The 16,954-nt window shown below is 60.6% G+C and overlaps 1 protein-coding gene across 1 annotated transcript; it reads left to right on the top strand.

The window, feature by feature from the left end:
* The first annotated feature begins 753 nt into the window (after positions 1-753).
* On the top strand, positions 754-6,041 carry LOC129478272 (beta-lactoglobulin-1-like). The gene is made up of 7 exons (XM_055269903.2): positions 754-853; positions 1,662-1,801; positions 2,438-2,535; positions 4,046-4,150; positions 5,043-5,147; positions 5,429-5,474; positions 5,883-6,041. The coding sequence occupies exons 1-6, from the start codon at positions 758-760 to the stop codon at positions 5,443-5,445; spliced, it is 561 nt and encodes a 186-aa protein (XP_055125878.1). The 5' UTR covers positions 754-757; the 3' UTR covers positions 5,446-5,474; positions 5,883-6,041.
* The last annotated feature ends 10,913 nt before the right edge of the window (positions 6,042-16,954 follow it).

Genomic DNA, 16,954 nt, shown 5'->3' with positions numbered 1-16,954 from the left:
CACCGCACACCGGGGTCCTCAGTGTTTCCCCTGAACCTGACTCCACCCGGGGCCCATCCTAGCTGGAGGGCACTGAGCAGGCAAGGAGACGCTGTTCCCGCAAGGCCGTGGCCGAGGGTGCTGGAGGAGCTGCTCTCCCAGCCAGGAGAGGAAAACAGAAACACAGAGAGATCGGGAAAGAGCAAAGCCTTTCCAGGAGGCCTTGCCCAGCCGGGCCCGGCCGGCAGCACCTGGCACTGGTGGGCACGGTGGGAAGAGCCCCGGCTGGGGCTGCAGCCTCGTGGCCCCTTTGTGGAGCAGACGGCTGCTCACTGGCATGACATCTGTGGCATCCTGGGGCAGCCACGGGGCTCTCGGGCCCTCTGCCTGCCCCACTGGCCCTACCACCGCCCCCAGGCACAGCTGTCCTCGGAGCTGGCCTCCGATCCCCCATCTTCCAAGAACCCTGACCCAGAAGGTGCTCCCACCACTGGCTGCCAGCCTGGACCCGACCCAGGCCCCTCCCACCTGAAGCCCTGCCAGGAACTGCCCAGCCCGGACACAGAGGAGGTTCCCATGTGGACGCAGGGAAGAGCCTCCCATTGTCCCAGTGGAGGAAGCTGCCCACGGGCCGAGGATGAGTCACGGGTTCGAGGAATCGCATGGCGAGGCTGTGGGCGGGGCTCTTGCCTGCCCTCCTCCTCCATAAGACCCCTGAGCCCACAGTGCCTCGGCATCCGTCTCGCTCCAGAGCCCAGAGCCACCCACAGCCGCAGCCATGCAGTGCCTCCTGCTCACCCTGGGCGCGGCCCTGGTCTGTGGCGTCTGGGCCATCGACATCCTCCAGACCATGCAGGACGTGGAGCTCCCAAAGGTTTGAGGCTGGGGGAGCGGGTGCTCTACCGTGGGAGGCTGGGGCAGGTGGGGGCTGTGGGAAGGCGGGAAGCCCAGGATCTAGAAGGCCGAGGGTCAACAGAGGAGGCTGTGCTGTTAGGGCCCCTGTGAGCTTCCCAGGGCTGGCCTCCCGCAGGCTGCAGCCCGAACAACAGAGCCGATTCTCACAGTCCTGGAGGCTGGAAGCACGAGATCAAGATGTCGGCAGGACTGGTTCTCCTCCAGGCTCCTCTCCTTGCCTTGTAGATGCCGTCTTGCCACTGTGTCCTCACAGGGCCGTCCCTCCGGGTGTCCGTGTCCTAATCTCCTCCTCTAAGGACCCCTATCAGACCGGGTCAGGGCCACCCTCATGACCTCGGTTTAACTTCGTCACTTCCTAAACCATCCTAGCTCACATTTGGAGGTGCTGTGGTCAGGACTTCAACATATGAATCTTGGGGGCACAATTCAGCCCCTAGCAGAGCCTCTCTGTCCCCTAGCCTTCCTCCAGCCCCAACCACATGGCCCCCCCAGGATCCAAATATTCCCCTGACACAAGGCCATGGGCTCTGCCAGGTGCTTTGATGGGCTCCAGTGAGTTTAGCTGGAACATTTCTGGGGCAGCAGAGTCGGGTCCAGAGCCGGGTGAGGCCCCCTCTGGCATCCGGACCACGCAGCAGCCTGATGAGTCCAGTCCAACTCCTGCACCGGCCTCAGGGAGCTGGGACAGGTGGGACTCAGCCTCACCTGCACGGGGGACGAGAGCCGTGGTGGGCTGGGGACCTCCGTGCAGCTCAAGGCCCCCTCAGTTGGCAGGGACTTGGCACTCCATGGCCATGGCGGCCAGCGACTTCTCCCTCCTGGAGACGAAGGAGGCCCCTCTGAGGATCTACATCAGCTCGCTGCAGCCCACCCCCGAGGGCAACCTGGAGATCGCCCTGCGCAAATGGTGGGTTCCTCGTCATCGGGGCTATGGCTGGCGGGGGTTCACTCTCCCACAGCCGGGGTCCGGGACTGCGTGGGGTGGGCAGAGCCAGGGTCAGCCCCAGGCGTTTCCTGATGGTCCAGGGGCTTCACTGTGGACCCTCCATGGTGCCAAGTGGGGTGGGGAATGACACTCAGGAGGTAGCCTGTCCCTTCAGAGCCCCTGCCCAAGGGCTCTGGGCCAACCTGGCCACACAACGCAGCCTGGGTCAGTCTGCGGAGAAGGCCGGTGTGGAGGCCAGGCTGGGCTGCTGCGGTCTGTGGTCTCCTGGGACCAGGCAGTTCCTGTGATGATTGCCTGCCCCGTAGCCACGGGCTGGGGGAGATGAGGACATGAACCCCGCGATTGCTGCATGAACCCCAGGACCACTGCTGCCCACGGTCATGGCTCCTGACCTCGGGGCTCCAGGGCACTCCCTGGCTCCCTCTGGCCTCTCCTGCCTGGTCCCGGGCCACATGTTAGGGGTTTCCTGAGAGCAGCGTTTGTCCTGGTGACCAGCACTTGTGGCCTGGAAGCCCCTCTCTCCTCAGTCCTCGGAGTCTGGCCCCTGCCCCCCTCTCCAGGGCTGGAGTTTGGCCACCGCAGCATTTGTGCACACAGGTCACAGAATCAAAGCCCTTTCAGGGAGAGCAACCAATGTGCTGAGGAGAAGATCATTGCAGAGAAAACCGAAAACCCCACCGAATTCCAGATCGACTGTAAGTGCCGGCCACGGCCCAGGCAGCTCGGGGACCCCGGCCAGGTTCCCAAGGGGTAGGACAGCGGGGCCTGGCCTCTGGCCTGGCTGTGCTAAGGCACGGGCGGGTCATGATGGTGACGGCAGCGGCAGGGAGCAGCGCCGCCTCTGGGTCCCCTCTGGGCTGGTCTCACTCCCTGCAGTGACGCCGGGTCGCCTGGGCTGAGCTCAGGCAGCAGCAGTGACCCCTCAGCCAGCAGCCTGTCCCCACCCTCCCTGCACCCTCCACATGGCCTCCAACTCCACTGCACCAGGCCTCTGCTGAGAGTCAGGGCCCCTGTGACTCCCGACTCCACTGCACCAGGACTCTGCTGAGAGTCAGGGCCCCCGTGACTCCCGACTCCACTGCACCAGGCCTCTGCTGAGAGTCAGGGCCCCCGTGACTCCCGACTCCACTGCACCAGCCCTCTGCTGAGAGTCAGGGCCCCCGTGACTCCCGACTCCACTGCACCAGCCCTCTGCTGAGAGTCAGGGCCCCTGTGACTCCCGACTCCACTGCACCAGCCCTCTGCTGAGAGTCAGGGCCCCTGTGACCACTGGATCGGAGGCTGCATCTCCTTGATTCTGTATTCGTTCATCGCTACATCCAAAATGCCAGAGAGCCATGAGGGCTGTTTCTCACCAGGCCTCCCCTCCCCAGCCTGGAGCAGGGAACCCCCCCTCAGGAGCCACGTCCTGCCTTCCGGTATCCCCACTCTCCCCTCCATGTGACTTCCGCCACGGCTGCACGCCGCAATCACTGAGGCACCCTGAAGGGACACCTGTGCCAGAGCACCGCTCGGGGTCTCCGGCATCCCCTGCTTGCAGCTGGGTGGGGACGTTGGCATTTTCCATATAAGCCACCCTGGTGACACAGCTGGGCCCTGGTGGTGCCACTGGGCTAAGTTGGCAGAGCCCACCTCACTCGGCCCCGATCCGAGGGTCTCCGCTTCCCCGCGGCCCTGGCATGTGGTGGTGACTCACAGGACTCACATTTGCTGCCACGGCTGGGTGTCGGTCTCACCCCCATCAGAGTAGAGACCCCGTTTCTTAGCCTCACTGGGTCACAGTGTTGAGGGCGGCTCACCCAGGTGGTCGTCTGGGTGTGATGATGAGGGAAGGAATCCTGAGCCAGGGGACAGTGTGCGTCTCCGTGGAGGGTCACAGTTAACAGCCAGGCCTCTCCCAGCCCCATTCGCGCCTTGGCGTTACTTGTGAGCCGTGCGGGAGCTCTCTGATGGGAAAGTCACACCATGCCGGGATACAGGGGGACACCGGCCCCAAAGGAAGCTCCCAAGGGCGGCCTGCTGTGGGGCAGCTGCGCACGGCCTGGAGTGTGGTGGGAGATAAACGGGAGGGAGGCGCTGGGCACCGGGGTGGATGCGTCCCTCACGGAAAGTCCAGCTGGACCACAGGAGACCGACCAGCACTCCCCTTCCCGCTGCAGCAAAGCGCCCAGAATTCATTTCCGCTCCTGTCTTGTTCTCTTCCAGATCTGGATGAGAACAGGATCTTCCTGTTCAACACCGACTGCAGCGAATGTTTGTTCCTCTGCCTGGAAAGCACCCCCAGGCAGAACCTGGCCTGCCAGTACCTGGGTGCGCGTCCGAGTCCCCGGGGTTCCCGTGGGAAATGGACACAGAATGAGACGTTCAGATCGGTCCTCACGTGAATGGAAGGCGGGCCTGTGAGGGAGCTGTTACCTCGGCCCTCCCCCGGCCCCTGGGGTTGCCTTCCCGAGGAGCCCAGGAGCCCCGTGGGAGAGGGAGGAGGGGGAGGGGGTCTTAGTGTTGCATCAGAAACAAGGGGAGTGTTGCACACGGGGACTTGAGAGACAGACACAGACCCCAAGGACCGCAGAGGCCACTGTGGACACCGGGAAGGAGGTGTCCCTGCAGGTCAGCTGCAAGGGCAGGTGACTTTGACCATCTCTGTGTGGCCGACAGGTGGCTATAAATCCAACAGCCTTCCTTAATGGAGATTTTCAATAATTTTGCCAAATAAGAAGTCAGATACTAAAATGTCTTTCAAACAATCATGTTTGGAAAACGAATATAAGGTGACATTTTTCACGTCACACCAGCAGTGCTGTTGGGAGTTCCCAGGGCCCCTAAATGGACCATTGGCTTTGGGCTGTGGAGATGCCCCCTGCTTTATAAATCAGCCGCCCTGGGCTGCGGGAGGGCAGCCCGACATAGCAGGGGAGGCGGGCACTGTGCTCTCCTCCCGTGACCCTGTAGACGCTATCCTGAGCTCTGTGGGTCCCAGCGCTGCCCAGGGCAGAGGAGGAGTGGGCCCAGCCAAGGAGCAGGGCCTGGGGACAGGGAGCCTGCAGGCCCGGTGGCCAAACCCTGGAGACCAGTCTGAGAACCTGCTCCAGACCAAACTCTGCCCAACCTCAGGGCACCGGGGCCTCCTTCCCTGCCCTCCCTCCCCAGGCAGGGTCCTTGGAGCTCCCAGGGCCCAGGACTGAGCCAGCGTCCCCCACAGCCAGGACCCTGGAGGCGGACGACAAGGTCATGGAGGAATTCATCAGCTTTCTCCGGACACTGCCCATGCACATGCGGATCTTCCTGGACATGACCCAGGTGGAAGGTGAGCTCCGCCCAGGACAGGCCCAGCCTCCGCTGGAGGAGAAACCACCACGGTCCCAGCCCAAGCCCCCCGCTGGCCCTGTAGGACTCAGGGCAGCACCCGTCACTCCTCATTGGCCCCTCCCATGTTCTCCCCAGGGCTCCCCTGGGGATGCAGAGGCACCCTGAGGTGGGGTCCCGTCCCCCTCCCGTCATCCCCCAACCTCTGGCTCTGGGGCTGCTGTGTCCCCAGCTAAGTGTCCCCTCCCACTGATGCCCCCACTGCCCCCTCTCCTCCCACAGAACAGTGCCGTGTCTAGATGAACTCCTGCTCGGTCCTGCCTCCTGGGTAATGTACCAACCCTGCCTATAGCCTGAGGTCGCCTCTCTGGGCCCCTGGAACAGACCCCACTGTGTCCATTCCCCAGGGCTGACCCTGAGCGATGGGCTGGAATCCTGGGGCCTCTGGAAAAGCTCAGCTGGCCACGTGCCCGCGTCTCTGGGTTTGGCCACTCCAGATGCCATTTCCTGTGTCCTGGGCACGGGATGAGGCCTTCCCCTCCAGGGTGGGGGTGAGTGAGGGTGGGGGGCTCAGGGGAAGGTGGGCCTGGGATCACAACCCCTCTGGCCTGCGGCTGGGGGTGAGGTGGGGGCTCCCCCTCACACAAGCAGGGGTCCTTCACCCCCAGCCTGGGAGGGGATGCCCCGTGCCCTGCAGGGTCCTAGAGTCACAGGGGACCTCCTTTGTGCACATCAGGTCCCAGAGCCTCGGCCCCTGTGCGGACGGAGAGGATGTTGCCTTCCTGGGAGGGACGAGGAGGCCGAAGACCAAGGCGTGTTTCCTGGGACCCTGGGACCTCCTGGGCCTCGGCCTGGGGTCTCCTGTCCTAAGCTGTCCCTCTTTGAGCAATAAATAACCCCGTCCCCTGACTCTGTGCTGGCTGGCGCGTGGGGATGCAGCTGAGGGCAGGCTTGGGGGCTGGGGGACTCGGGGACTGGTGGACTCAGGGGCTGGGGGACTCGGAGGCTGGGAGGCTCAGAGGCTGGGGGACTTGGGGGCTGGGGGGCTCAGAGGCTGGGGGGGCTTGGGGGCTGGGGGGCTCAGAGGCTAGGGTGCTTGGGGGCTGGGGGACTCGGGGGCTGAGGGGTTGAGGGAGCTGAGTTCATGGTTTCTGTATTGTAGGCCCCATCATATTTGGGGATCAAGACACTATAGGGGGCTTTAAAATGTTCAGGAACTAGATAGGAGTGCTGCTGAGATGGCCAGAGCTTGCCATTCATGTTGGAGGTCCAGGCCACACAAAGGACAAAATATGAAAAATCACAAACCCACTCATCAAATAAATATTGATATAAAAACTTAAATGAGTTATTTACAAATCGAATTCTGCACTATTTAAAAAACACAAACCCCATGACCTCCGGGGCATTTCTCCGGAGCATGAGGGAAGTTGCTACCAGGAAGAGCTTTGCTATCAACCTTCATCTGCTCATAAATGCCATTGATCTTTTCTGGGCTAATGTGAAATAAAGAGATTTCCCCTGGATTGAGGAACTGAACAAAAAAGGTGAGACATAGGAGAGGAACTACTAAAAAAAAATACAAAAAAAAAAAAAAAACTGGGCGTGGTGGCGGGCACCTGTAATTCCAGCTACTCAGTAGCTGAGGGAGGAAAATCGCTTGAACTCAGGAGGTGGAGGTTGCAGTGAGCCGAGATCGTGCCTTTGCACTCCAGCCTGGGTGACAAGAGCGAGACACTGTCTTAAAAAAATATATATTTTTTATATATATATATGTATATATATATATAAATGTTTAACATGGTTATTCATCAGGAAAAACGTAAATTAAAACTGCAATGCAACACCTACCCACCAGAGGTGAACAGGAAGGACACTGCTTTGTAATCTATGGGGTGGCCTTTGAGTACTGTGTTGTGTCATTACCCTCATGGGGCAGTGTGGGGCACAGGCGTGGGTGCCTTCCCCAGGTTGCGCTGGTCTGTCAGGATGTGTTCAGGACAGCACTGGACACGGCCACTCCCAACAGTGTCCCCACCCCGCCACTGACTCCATGGGTCCCTCATAAGGGAAGAGCCTTGTTTCCCCAGATCATCACCCGGCCCTGCCCTGGGAGCCGCCACAGCACCCTGGAAACGCTGACTATCCCATCTCACGTAACTCACAGCTGCTCCCCCTCCCCCGATGGGGACCCCTGTGACCCCCGTGACCTGGGACAGCCGCCCCACTCCAGCCTGATGTGACCCCAGCTCCGCCAGGCCTCAGCATGGTTTTATTTCCCCAACGACCCCTATCCCTAAACAACCACATAGATGGTGACATAGATGATTAGCCATAGATTCCGCATCCTCTGGACACCCTCTCCCTGGGGCTGCCTCTTTCCCAGGCTCGGGGGGCCACGTGGCACCCCAAATCTCACAGGGCAGCACACACCCTGCTGATGTGTTCCGAGTTATCCCCTCCACTGATGGCGGATCTGCCTCCAGGGTTTTCACAACTTAATTCCGCTGCACAAGTCCAGGGGAGTTCTTTCTTTTCTTTTCTCTTTCTTTCTTTCTTTCTTTTTTTTTTTTTTGAGACCGAGTTTCGCTCTCGTCACCCAAGTTGGAGTACAGTAGCAGGATCTCAGCTCAGTGCAACCTCTGCCTCCCAGGTTCAAGCAACTCTCCTGTCTCAGCCTCCCGAGTAGTTGGGACTACAGGTGTGTGCCACCACGCCCAGCTAGTTTTCATATTTTTAGTAGAGATGAGGTTTCACCATGTTGGCCAGGCTGGTCTCGAACTCCTGACCTCAGGTGATCCACCTGCCTCAGCCTCCAGGGGTTTTCTAACTGGTGCTGATCCCTATAGAAGAACGGGGAATGCAGTGACAAATTAGAAGCAAGCCCAACATTGCAGGCAGCTGGAGTGCCCGGGGCTGGAGCATGGACAGAATGGATGCCGAGCCCACAGGTGGCCCCCGAGGAGTTTGTCACCTCGAATCGGGAAGGATTTAACTCACACAAAAATTCACCTCACCGGGAGGATGTGCAGCCCCGTCCATTGACGTCCCCATGATGGCCACTTGGTGGCGCCTGAGTCCTCTGATTGCGAGGAAGGGCCCTGGGTAAAATCGGGCCAAATTTTACAGAAATATTGGTGGAAAACGTGACCCAAGACGTCCAGCCATCCTGCTTTCATCTGCGTGTATGACAACCCCGGAGGACAGCAACTGTCAGGCAAGACTCGGAAGCCCCACCAAGTAGACCATGTGGACTTTTACCAGGGAATCTTTCTGTGGCCCTAACCCTAGTTCTGAGACACCTGCTATGCCTGAGCCCCCCACTGCTCGCTCTGCAGCCTAAGAGTCGCAGTTAACTAAACCAGATTCTTCCGAGGTAGGCTTTGCTGTCACCGTGAGCCGGATGTTCGCTGGGTCCACTGAGCCGCCCACCAAGGCACAGTGACCATCACCGTGTGAGCTGTGCACAGGGAGCCCGGCTCAGAGGCGGAGAAGCTGAGACTCACACGGCTGCCTCCCTCCCGCTGCACCTGTCCACCGCAGCATGCTCAGACCCCGCAACAGCCTGGGGTGCCTCCATAGGGCTGCCTCTGAGACCCCAAAGCGCACCCCTGGCCGTGCATGGGAGACACGCCCCTCATGAGGTGGGGGCGTTTGGTAGGCGTTCCTGGGGGTGCCCTGTGGGTCAAGCTAATTTGGAAACACTGCCACAGCACTGGCCTCCCCATGTCCGTGATGGTGCATTGAAGAAAGCAGCTTCACCCTCGGACACAGGTGGGCGTCATGACCATAACAACCAGCAAGCCGAGGGGGCGTTCGGGGCAAGAAGGATGGCGGACATAGGGCACCTCAGGCTCAGCCCCCAGCAGGCCCAGAGCATACAGTGGCCAGGTGGGTCTCAGCCTCCAGAGTGTTGCTGACTTGCTGATGAGGAAGGAGGAAAGGAGCGAAGCAGGGAGGGAGGGAGGGAGGCAGAGGGGAGGGAGAGAACTGCCGAGCACACCTGCAAGGCAGGAGGTCTTGAAGGAGAATCCTGTCGGCCCCAGGTCCCGCCTCCCTTCTGGTTCCTTCCGGGGTGACCTGCACACTGGGGTCCCAGCTCCCTTCCCGTGCCTTTCGGGGGTGGCCGGCGCGTCCCAGTGCTGTGCTTGCTGTCTCAGCAGAATTCTTTTCAGTTTGTTTATTTTTTCCCACTTGTTTTCAAAAAGGAGTTCCCGGCCTGGGTTTTCTACTGTTTGCTATGGAGGAGCAGGTTCCTGGAGCACCGCCAAGGCCGTCGCCTGGATGGAGGCAGCTTCCTCGCGGCACATTTGGATGGAAACGCCCAGAGGGAGAAGCTGCAGAATCTGGGGCACCTGACACCCGACGCTTCTAGGGCTATCTGCCCGTGTGGCCAGGCTTGGGCCCTGACTGTCTGCCAGGTGACCTCCATCTCTGCCCCACCAGCCTGGCCTTGGTGAGTGATAGTGGCGTCCCCAGGGGGCCATGGGTGTCCCCAACACTGCCTGGGCCATGCTGGCTCCTATCCTTCACACCTGGGATGCGGGCCAGTGGCCAACCATGGCTCCTGATCAGCTCTCGTGTCTCAGGCAGGGTCGCCGGTGGCCATGTCGGCTGGGACATCAGTGTGGCAGGGGAGGGTGATCATCAACTGTTGGGTCCGCCACTCCTTGATGAGTGGACCTGGCTCCCTCTGCTCAGAGCCTGTTTCCCCTCTGCCCTCCTGCTGTCCCCGTGGGATTCCCTGGGTGGAAGAGGCAGGACCTGATGGCATAGGCTGGGCACGGGTGCTCACACCTGACATCCTGGCTATTTGGGTAGCTGAAGTGGGAGGATTGCTTGAGCCAAGGGGTCAAAGACCAGCCTGGGCAAAATAGGGAGACCCCATTGCTACGTAAATGTTTTTTCTGGGGGGAGGGAGTCTCGCTCTGTCGCCCAGGCTGGAGTGCAGTGGCACGATCTCAGCTCACTGCAGCCTCTGCCTTCCAGGTGCAAGCGATTCTTCTGCCTCAGCCTCCTGAGTAGCTGGGATTACAGGCACCCACCACCACACCTGGCTAATTTTTGTATTGTTAGTAGAGACAGGGTTTCACCATGTTGGCCAGGCTGGTCTCGAACTCCTGACCTCAAGTGATCCACCCACCTCAGCCTCCCAAAGTGCTGGGATTACAGGCATGAGCCACCACAGCTGGCCTGCTATTTGTTTTCAGTGAACATGTGTTCTCTCCAGACCACAAGATGGTCACCGTTCCGAGGCTGGAGGTGGCAGCCTCACAGGGTCCCCGTGGAACGGCTCCCAGCTGGCCAGGAAGGTGTGCAGATGGGGTGGGGCAGGAATAGCCCACAGCAGAGCAGTGGGGCTTCAGGGACTGGCTGCGGCCCCCACCCCACAGGCAAGCACGGGTCTGGGAGGACATACCCGGATCTTCCCCTCCTCCACTGGGACCCTGGCCTGCAGAAGGCCCCTCGCCACACTGATAGGGGCCTGTAAAATGCAAACCCAGCTGTATCCACTAATTGCTTCCACCATGCAGGTGAGCCTGCCTTCTGCCCAGGGGCCAGGAGCTCATGGGGCCTGGCCCAGCCATCTGGTGATTTCATGGACCACCACCCACCTTCACTGAGCCCCCACAGCCCTGCGCCTCTGGGACCCACCCCGGCGGGGCTCGCTCGAGTAGGGGGCTGGGCTGTCGCTGGCTCCACTGGGCCCCTCACACATGTTGTTCCCCCCTCTGAAACACTTCCTGACTACTCCCATCACCTCGCCCCACTCGCTCAGAAAGGCGGATGCCCGTCACAGCCCCACCCCCACCTGGGGAGCTTTGTGTGGGGCCCCAGCTGCGCTGTAAGTTCCAGAAGCCTCTGGACCTCGCGTGTGGCCATCTCTCCGCATACCCAGCGCAGTAGCCAGTATATCCTGGAGGTGCACGCGGTGTGTGCCAGGTGAGCTGATGTCTACAGAGCTGCTACCTGCCACTCTGCCGTCCGCCTGCATTACCGGGTTTCTCGGCCGTTCCTCCCGTTTATCCTTCAAATGAACACAGTCACTCTCCTCCTTCCCGCCTTTTCTCTGCTCAGAAAGCCCCCTCGCTTCAGTGTCTGGGATCTGATGGGTAAAGCCCTTTGTGGAGCCACAGACGGTGCAAGGCCTGGTTCCCTCAGCCCAGCCCCACCCTTAGCTCTTGGCCAGGCCCCTGCGCACTTTGCTGACCATTGTCAAGGTCGCTTCTGGGAACAAGCGTGTGGCTTTCTGAGGACAGTGTGAACATTCCCACAACATCTAGAGAATCTCGGGTTTCCTCTTGTGCACAGAAGCAAACGCGTGCTCACGGCCACACAGACAGAAATGTGTCTGTGGACATGCATCACACGTGTGTGCTCGCACTCACACTCATGCACACACACAGGCTCGGGCACGTCTGTTCACGGGCACACGTGTGTACACACAGGTCAGAGTAGCAGGAGGGCTGCCAGAGCCTCCCAGGCAGCCATTGCGGGGACACAGCAAGGCCTCTGCTCACCTCCCCCGACAGCCACTGCCCCACCTGTCCAGCTGCCATGGTCCAGAGACCCAGCTCACCCACACGGTGACGTCCATTCTATGTCCCCAAAGCAACTGGAAGCCACTTGCGGCTGGAGGCTGGGAGGCAGGGTCCAAGGCCCCAGGGGCAAAAGTCCAGCCTCATCTCCAGTGGTTCTTAAGCTCATGGTGGCCACAGGCTCCTTGGCAGTTTAGGGAAAGCCATGGCCTCTTCCCAGAGAAACATGCAGAACCTCCATCAAGTGACATGCAGTGGGGCTGAGACTTCAGGGCCCTCAGGTGTGCCCTGGTCTAGAGCTCTCCCACGCCCATCCCAGTCTCATGGGGGCAGCCCAGCCCCGAGACCCCACCTGACCTTATCAGCAGAAGCTGATGTCACCCGAGGCCGGAAGCATCTTAGAAGGCCCTGGCTCTGCGTCTAGAAGGCCTTGGCTCGCCACATGTTTTGATTCCGGCGTGTAGTGTGAGGTGGGGAGGTTGCTGGTGGGTGAGCAGCCTAGGTCTGTTCCCTTTGGGCCACCCTGCCTCTGAAGCAGTGCATAGAAGCTCCCAGCTGCAGCCATTTATCCACCCTGCAGCCCCATGTCCCCGCCGACCCACGTCCCCACAGCCCCATGTCCCCAAATGGCCATGATCAGGGACGATGAAGCTGCAGCCCCTCAGCGTGGGGCTGGGCCTGGCCTGGGCCCTGCGGTATGACAGCCAGACTTCCATCCTGAGCAGGAGGTGCTCCGGGGGTTCTGGGGGGAGGGTGTGGAGGGGCAGCCGATGTCCCCTGAGGCCTGTCCTGGAACCCTGCCACCCCACAGTACCCTGTGCACCCCACGGCACTCTGCAGGCAGAGATGCTGAGGCACGGGCCTCCTGCTACACGGGAAGGCGGCAGTGAGGGGGCAGCTGAGTCAGGCCCATCGTGGGCACTGCACTGAGAACTCACAGGGCTCTGAACGTGCTCACAGAGGGGACCTGCAGAATGGAGAGCGCAGGAGCCATGGGACACTTCCCCTCCCTCCTCTGGGCTCCCCTCGGGGTGGGGGCCACCTGAGACCTCCCCATGGGCTGGCCAGGGTCCAAGCAGGGCTCAGAACCTGGGGCCGTCGGCCAGGCCTGCCTACTGTGTTCCCCACAGCTGTGGACCCAGCAGCCCCAGGCAGGAGAAGATGCAGGGAGCCCTCACCACCCCCTCAGCATCACCGGGGGCCAAGGAGCCACACCAGGCTGGCCAGCCCAACTTGGGAGGGGGTTCGGAGTCAGCGGCCCCCAAGACCCTGGCTCAGAACATGACATGAGAGAAAGTGCACACCTGCCCTGTGCATGCCCGGTTCCCATTGCTGCTACAGCCCAGGACCTGGGGAGGAGGGGCACAGCAGGGTTGCCACAGGCTGGACACCAGGCCCTGCTGCCTCCAGGTGGAGGGGCCATGACACTCCCTCAAGCTTGGTGTCACCAAGGACTATCACTGAGGGCAGAGGCACCCCCATGTCTGTGTTTCATGTCAGACATCAAACTCCTGGAAAACGGCAGCTCAAAGGCCTCCTACTCCTGCGTGCGACAGGCTCTGATGGCCGCCCACCCCGCCCCCAGGTCTCCACCTCTGCACCCCCTCCTCCCCTGGGAGAGCCCAGGGCTGAATCCCTGCACCCAGCCCCTTCCCCCTGGGCTTCTCTACTGCTTATGGCTCCCCCCGAGCCCTGAGCCCCCAGGAGGGTCTCGATAATAGAACTCAGGGCCGCCCGTCTGAGCTGCTCCCCGGAAGGTGGGATGGCAGCCCTCGGCTCCTCCTGGGCGAACCCAAGGCCGGCGACCTATCCATGCCCCAGGTGACCCTAACAGCGCCAGCTCTAGCAGGCACATCTCACAAGGAAGGCTGCTTCTGTTTCAGAAAAAACGGAAAGTGCATGAAAGAATTCTACGTGGGAGAAGACACCCAGGGGACTACACTTTGACCGTGAGTAGAAGTGACCGTGGCTCCCAGGTGGCTCACATGGGGGTTGGCGTGAGCTAGTTGTTGATGTAAATGTGACCTGGTGGGAAGGTTCTGGAAGGGGCAGTGAGGCGAGGTGGGGCAGGAATGAGGAGATGACACCACAGAAATTCAAAAACCCCGAGCAGTGGCTCCCCAGCTGTGCTTCTCAGACTCCCAGGGTCCTGCACACCCGGGCAGGTTCCCTCCCCACCAGCTCAAAGTCTGAGACAGGCGGGGTGGTTGGGGGGAGGCCGCTGCGGGGAGGGGCACACCAGGGTCTGGGGTGCACGTAAGATTTCCCTTTGGGAATAAAAGTTACGGGTGGAAGTTTGAGGAACAGACGGAAGTGAGCTTCACGCTCCTGGGTGCTCCATGGACGGGCTTCCTGTTAAGCCAGGGCCTGGGCCGGGTGAGCCTGAGGCAGAGAGGCACTGAAGGCCGGATTTTCTAGAGCTAGGAAGGTCCTTCTGCCCCCTCCTCCATGCGTCTGGCCTGCCATCCTTCTGACCTACAGAGACACAGAGAAGGAGAGACAGAGAGAGACAGAAACAGAGCTGGAGAGACAGAGAGAGACAGACAGAGAGACAGGGATGGAGAGACAGACGCAGACAGACAGAGACAGAGATGGAGAGACAGAGAAAGACAGAGACAGAGATGGAGAGATAGAGAGACAGAGACAGGGATGGAGAGACAGAGAAAGACAGAGAGACAGAGATGGAGAGACAGAGAGAGACAGACAGAGATGGAGAGACAGAGAGAGATGGAGAGAGACAGACAGAGATGGAGAGAGACAGACAGAGATGGAGAGAGACAGACAGAGATGGAGAGAGACAGACAGAGATGGAGAGAGACAGACAGAGATGGAGAGAGACAGACAGAGATGGAGAGACAGAGAAAGACAGAGACAGATGGAGAGATAGAGAGACAGAGACAGGGATGGAGAGACAGAGACAGAGAGACAGAGATGGAGAGAGACAGACAGAGAGACAGAGACACATGACGTCAGTGGTCTGGGTCTGCGCCTGTGGTTTGATCCTGGGCTCCAGGTGCCCATCGGGGACGGAGCTGTGAGGGAGATGGGGGTTGGGGCTGAGCCAGCTGGGAGGGGCAGGGCACAGTGGGGTGGGAGGTAGCCGGTGGATCCCCACATCTGTGAGCTGTTCCATTTTCTGTCATAGAGAAGGGCAAAAACGATCTCATTCTCACGGCTCTGACTTTGCTGTGACTGACACGGAAAATCACAAGGGAGGCAGCCTCCCTGTGGCAGAGGCCCGGAGTAGGTGCTGCTCAACTCCTGGACAGGAGCACCTATACCAGGACAGTGGAAGGAGAAAAGGAACAGAGTCCAGGGGGGTGGGCTGTGAGGGTGAGGGGCTGGAGCCCCCTCGCACGGGCTGCTCTCCCTCCATGGAGATGCCAGGGTACCCTCTCCACCTGCCATCCTCATCACAGATGGTTTTGGTCGCCTGTGACCTCCCTGGCACCCCACCTCCCTCAACCCCATGCACCACCTGGTGCAGCCCTGGTGGCCGCAGGAATGGCTGCGTGGGTGAGCGTGGGCAGCAGGTACATGAGACCCGCACACCTACAGAAGGCATCAGGAAAGGACAGTGTTGGGGGCCGCTTGTGTAGCCTCGGTTCTTGCTGGGACCTGAACTGGAGCAGGCTGTGGGATGACCACACTCCCCAATAGGAAATTCACCCTGAGAGCACGCATGCCAAGAGGCAACTAGGAGTCCAGGGGCCGTCTGGGGTGGGTTTGGCTGGTCCAGGGCTCTGCAGAGTCTGGGACTGGGCTGCTGCTGTGGGCAGGGCTGGGGGAGGTCACTGAGCTCCTGCAGTGACGTCTGCTTTCTGCTTTAATCCACAGCAAGGTGCACAAACTCCAGCTGTGGGTGAATGGACCCCTGCCCCTGTCCACACCGACTGCTCTGGGCCAGCAGCTTTTTCCACCAGAGGGGACGGGGTCTTGCTCCAAGGATGGCCCTCCCAGTGCAGTCCCCAGTCCACTGGGCCAGAGGCCGCTGGGCGGTGCTGGTTAAAGATGGCTAGTCCAGGGCCTGGTCTCGGTCAGAACACCCAGGCAGGAAGGGAATCTGCAGACCAAGGAAGACCCTACTCTCTCTGCCTAGGTGTGCAGGGCTCACAGGGCAGGTGAGGACCCTCCAGAAACTCCCACTGAGCTCTCTCTCTACCCAGGTGTGCAGGGCTCACAGGACAGGTGGGGATCCTCTCAGAAGCTCCCACTGAGGTCTCAGGAAGAGCCACAGCCTCCTCCCACCCCAGATGGCATGAAACGCGGAGCTGAGCCAGTGCAGGGCAGGGCCTCCCCAGGGCGCAGGGGGCATGGGCAGGATGCAGGATCCTGTATTGGTCCCTGACCCCTTGACTCAAGCGTGGCCAGCTCAGCGCTGGAGGGTGCGTGGGAGCCCAGACTAGGTCAGCCATGGGCGGCAGCTGCTCTGTCTTCCAGGACATAGGGGATGGGCCCAAGGTCTCCTCAGGCCCACCCAAGTCCCTGTGCCTGTGGCCAGGAGTGGGGAATAAGACTTCATCTTCTAGCCTGACCATTACCAAGGCTGACCTGGGAGAGCTGCCTCACCCTGGCCTGCTGATGGAAGTCTCCAGAAAGACCCCATAGATCAGGCCAGGCCCTCCCCAGCCAGGGCTTCAGAGCCTCCCCAATGGGCTGGGTGCATTTCATGTAAACCTAACCGGACCCTCAGCCAGGACCTTTGGCTGGGAGCTGACTTCACAGCGAGCTTATGAGGGGCAGGAACTGACTAAGCTCCTTCCTTTATTCCCTGACTCCGTCCTCAGAGCACCCTGCACAGACCATGGCATCCCTGCCCACTCTCCATCTTTGGATAGAAAACAGAAGCTCAGTGGGTTGAATTTGGGACTGCCCACATCCTATGGTGGGGGGGCGTCACTCCTAGAGCTAACCCTGCAGCACCAGCCCAGAGTAGCCCCCCAGTGTCCATCTAAGAACCCTGAGGCCAAGCCAGTGGTCACCCTGAGGCCAGCTGTACTCCCTACACCAGACCCCAGACTTCCTGGAAGCTGGGACCTGCATGGGTCAGGCAGCCTCTCCTTAGCCCCATGCAGCCCCAGGCAGGAGGAAGGAGGGCAGGGCGGGGGCGGGGTACAGAGGCAGGTGCCACATTCAAGGGCTGGCAGGCATCTTTGTGTGGCTGCAGCAGGGAGAGAGTGGGGAAGGGGCAGACCACAGGGGCTTTGTGGCCTGGAGATCTGCACTTAATCCAGATGGCAAAGGAGGACCCAAGACAGGCGCGCAGGGA

This window comes from Symphalangus syndactylus, chromosome 3, assembly GCF_028878055.3.
Source record: "Symphalangus syndactylus isolate Jambi chromosome 3, NHGRI_mSymSyn1-v2.1_pri, whole genome shotgun sequence".
Taxonomy (NCBI): domain Eukaryota; kingdom Metazoa; phylum Chordata; class Mammalia; order Primates; family Hylobatidae; genus Symphalangus; species Symphalangus syndactylus.
The sequence above is the reverse complement of the archived record's forward strand: the minus strand, read 5'-3'. Positions and strand labels throughout refer to the sequence as shown.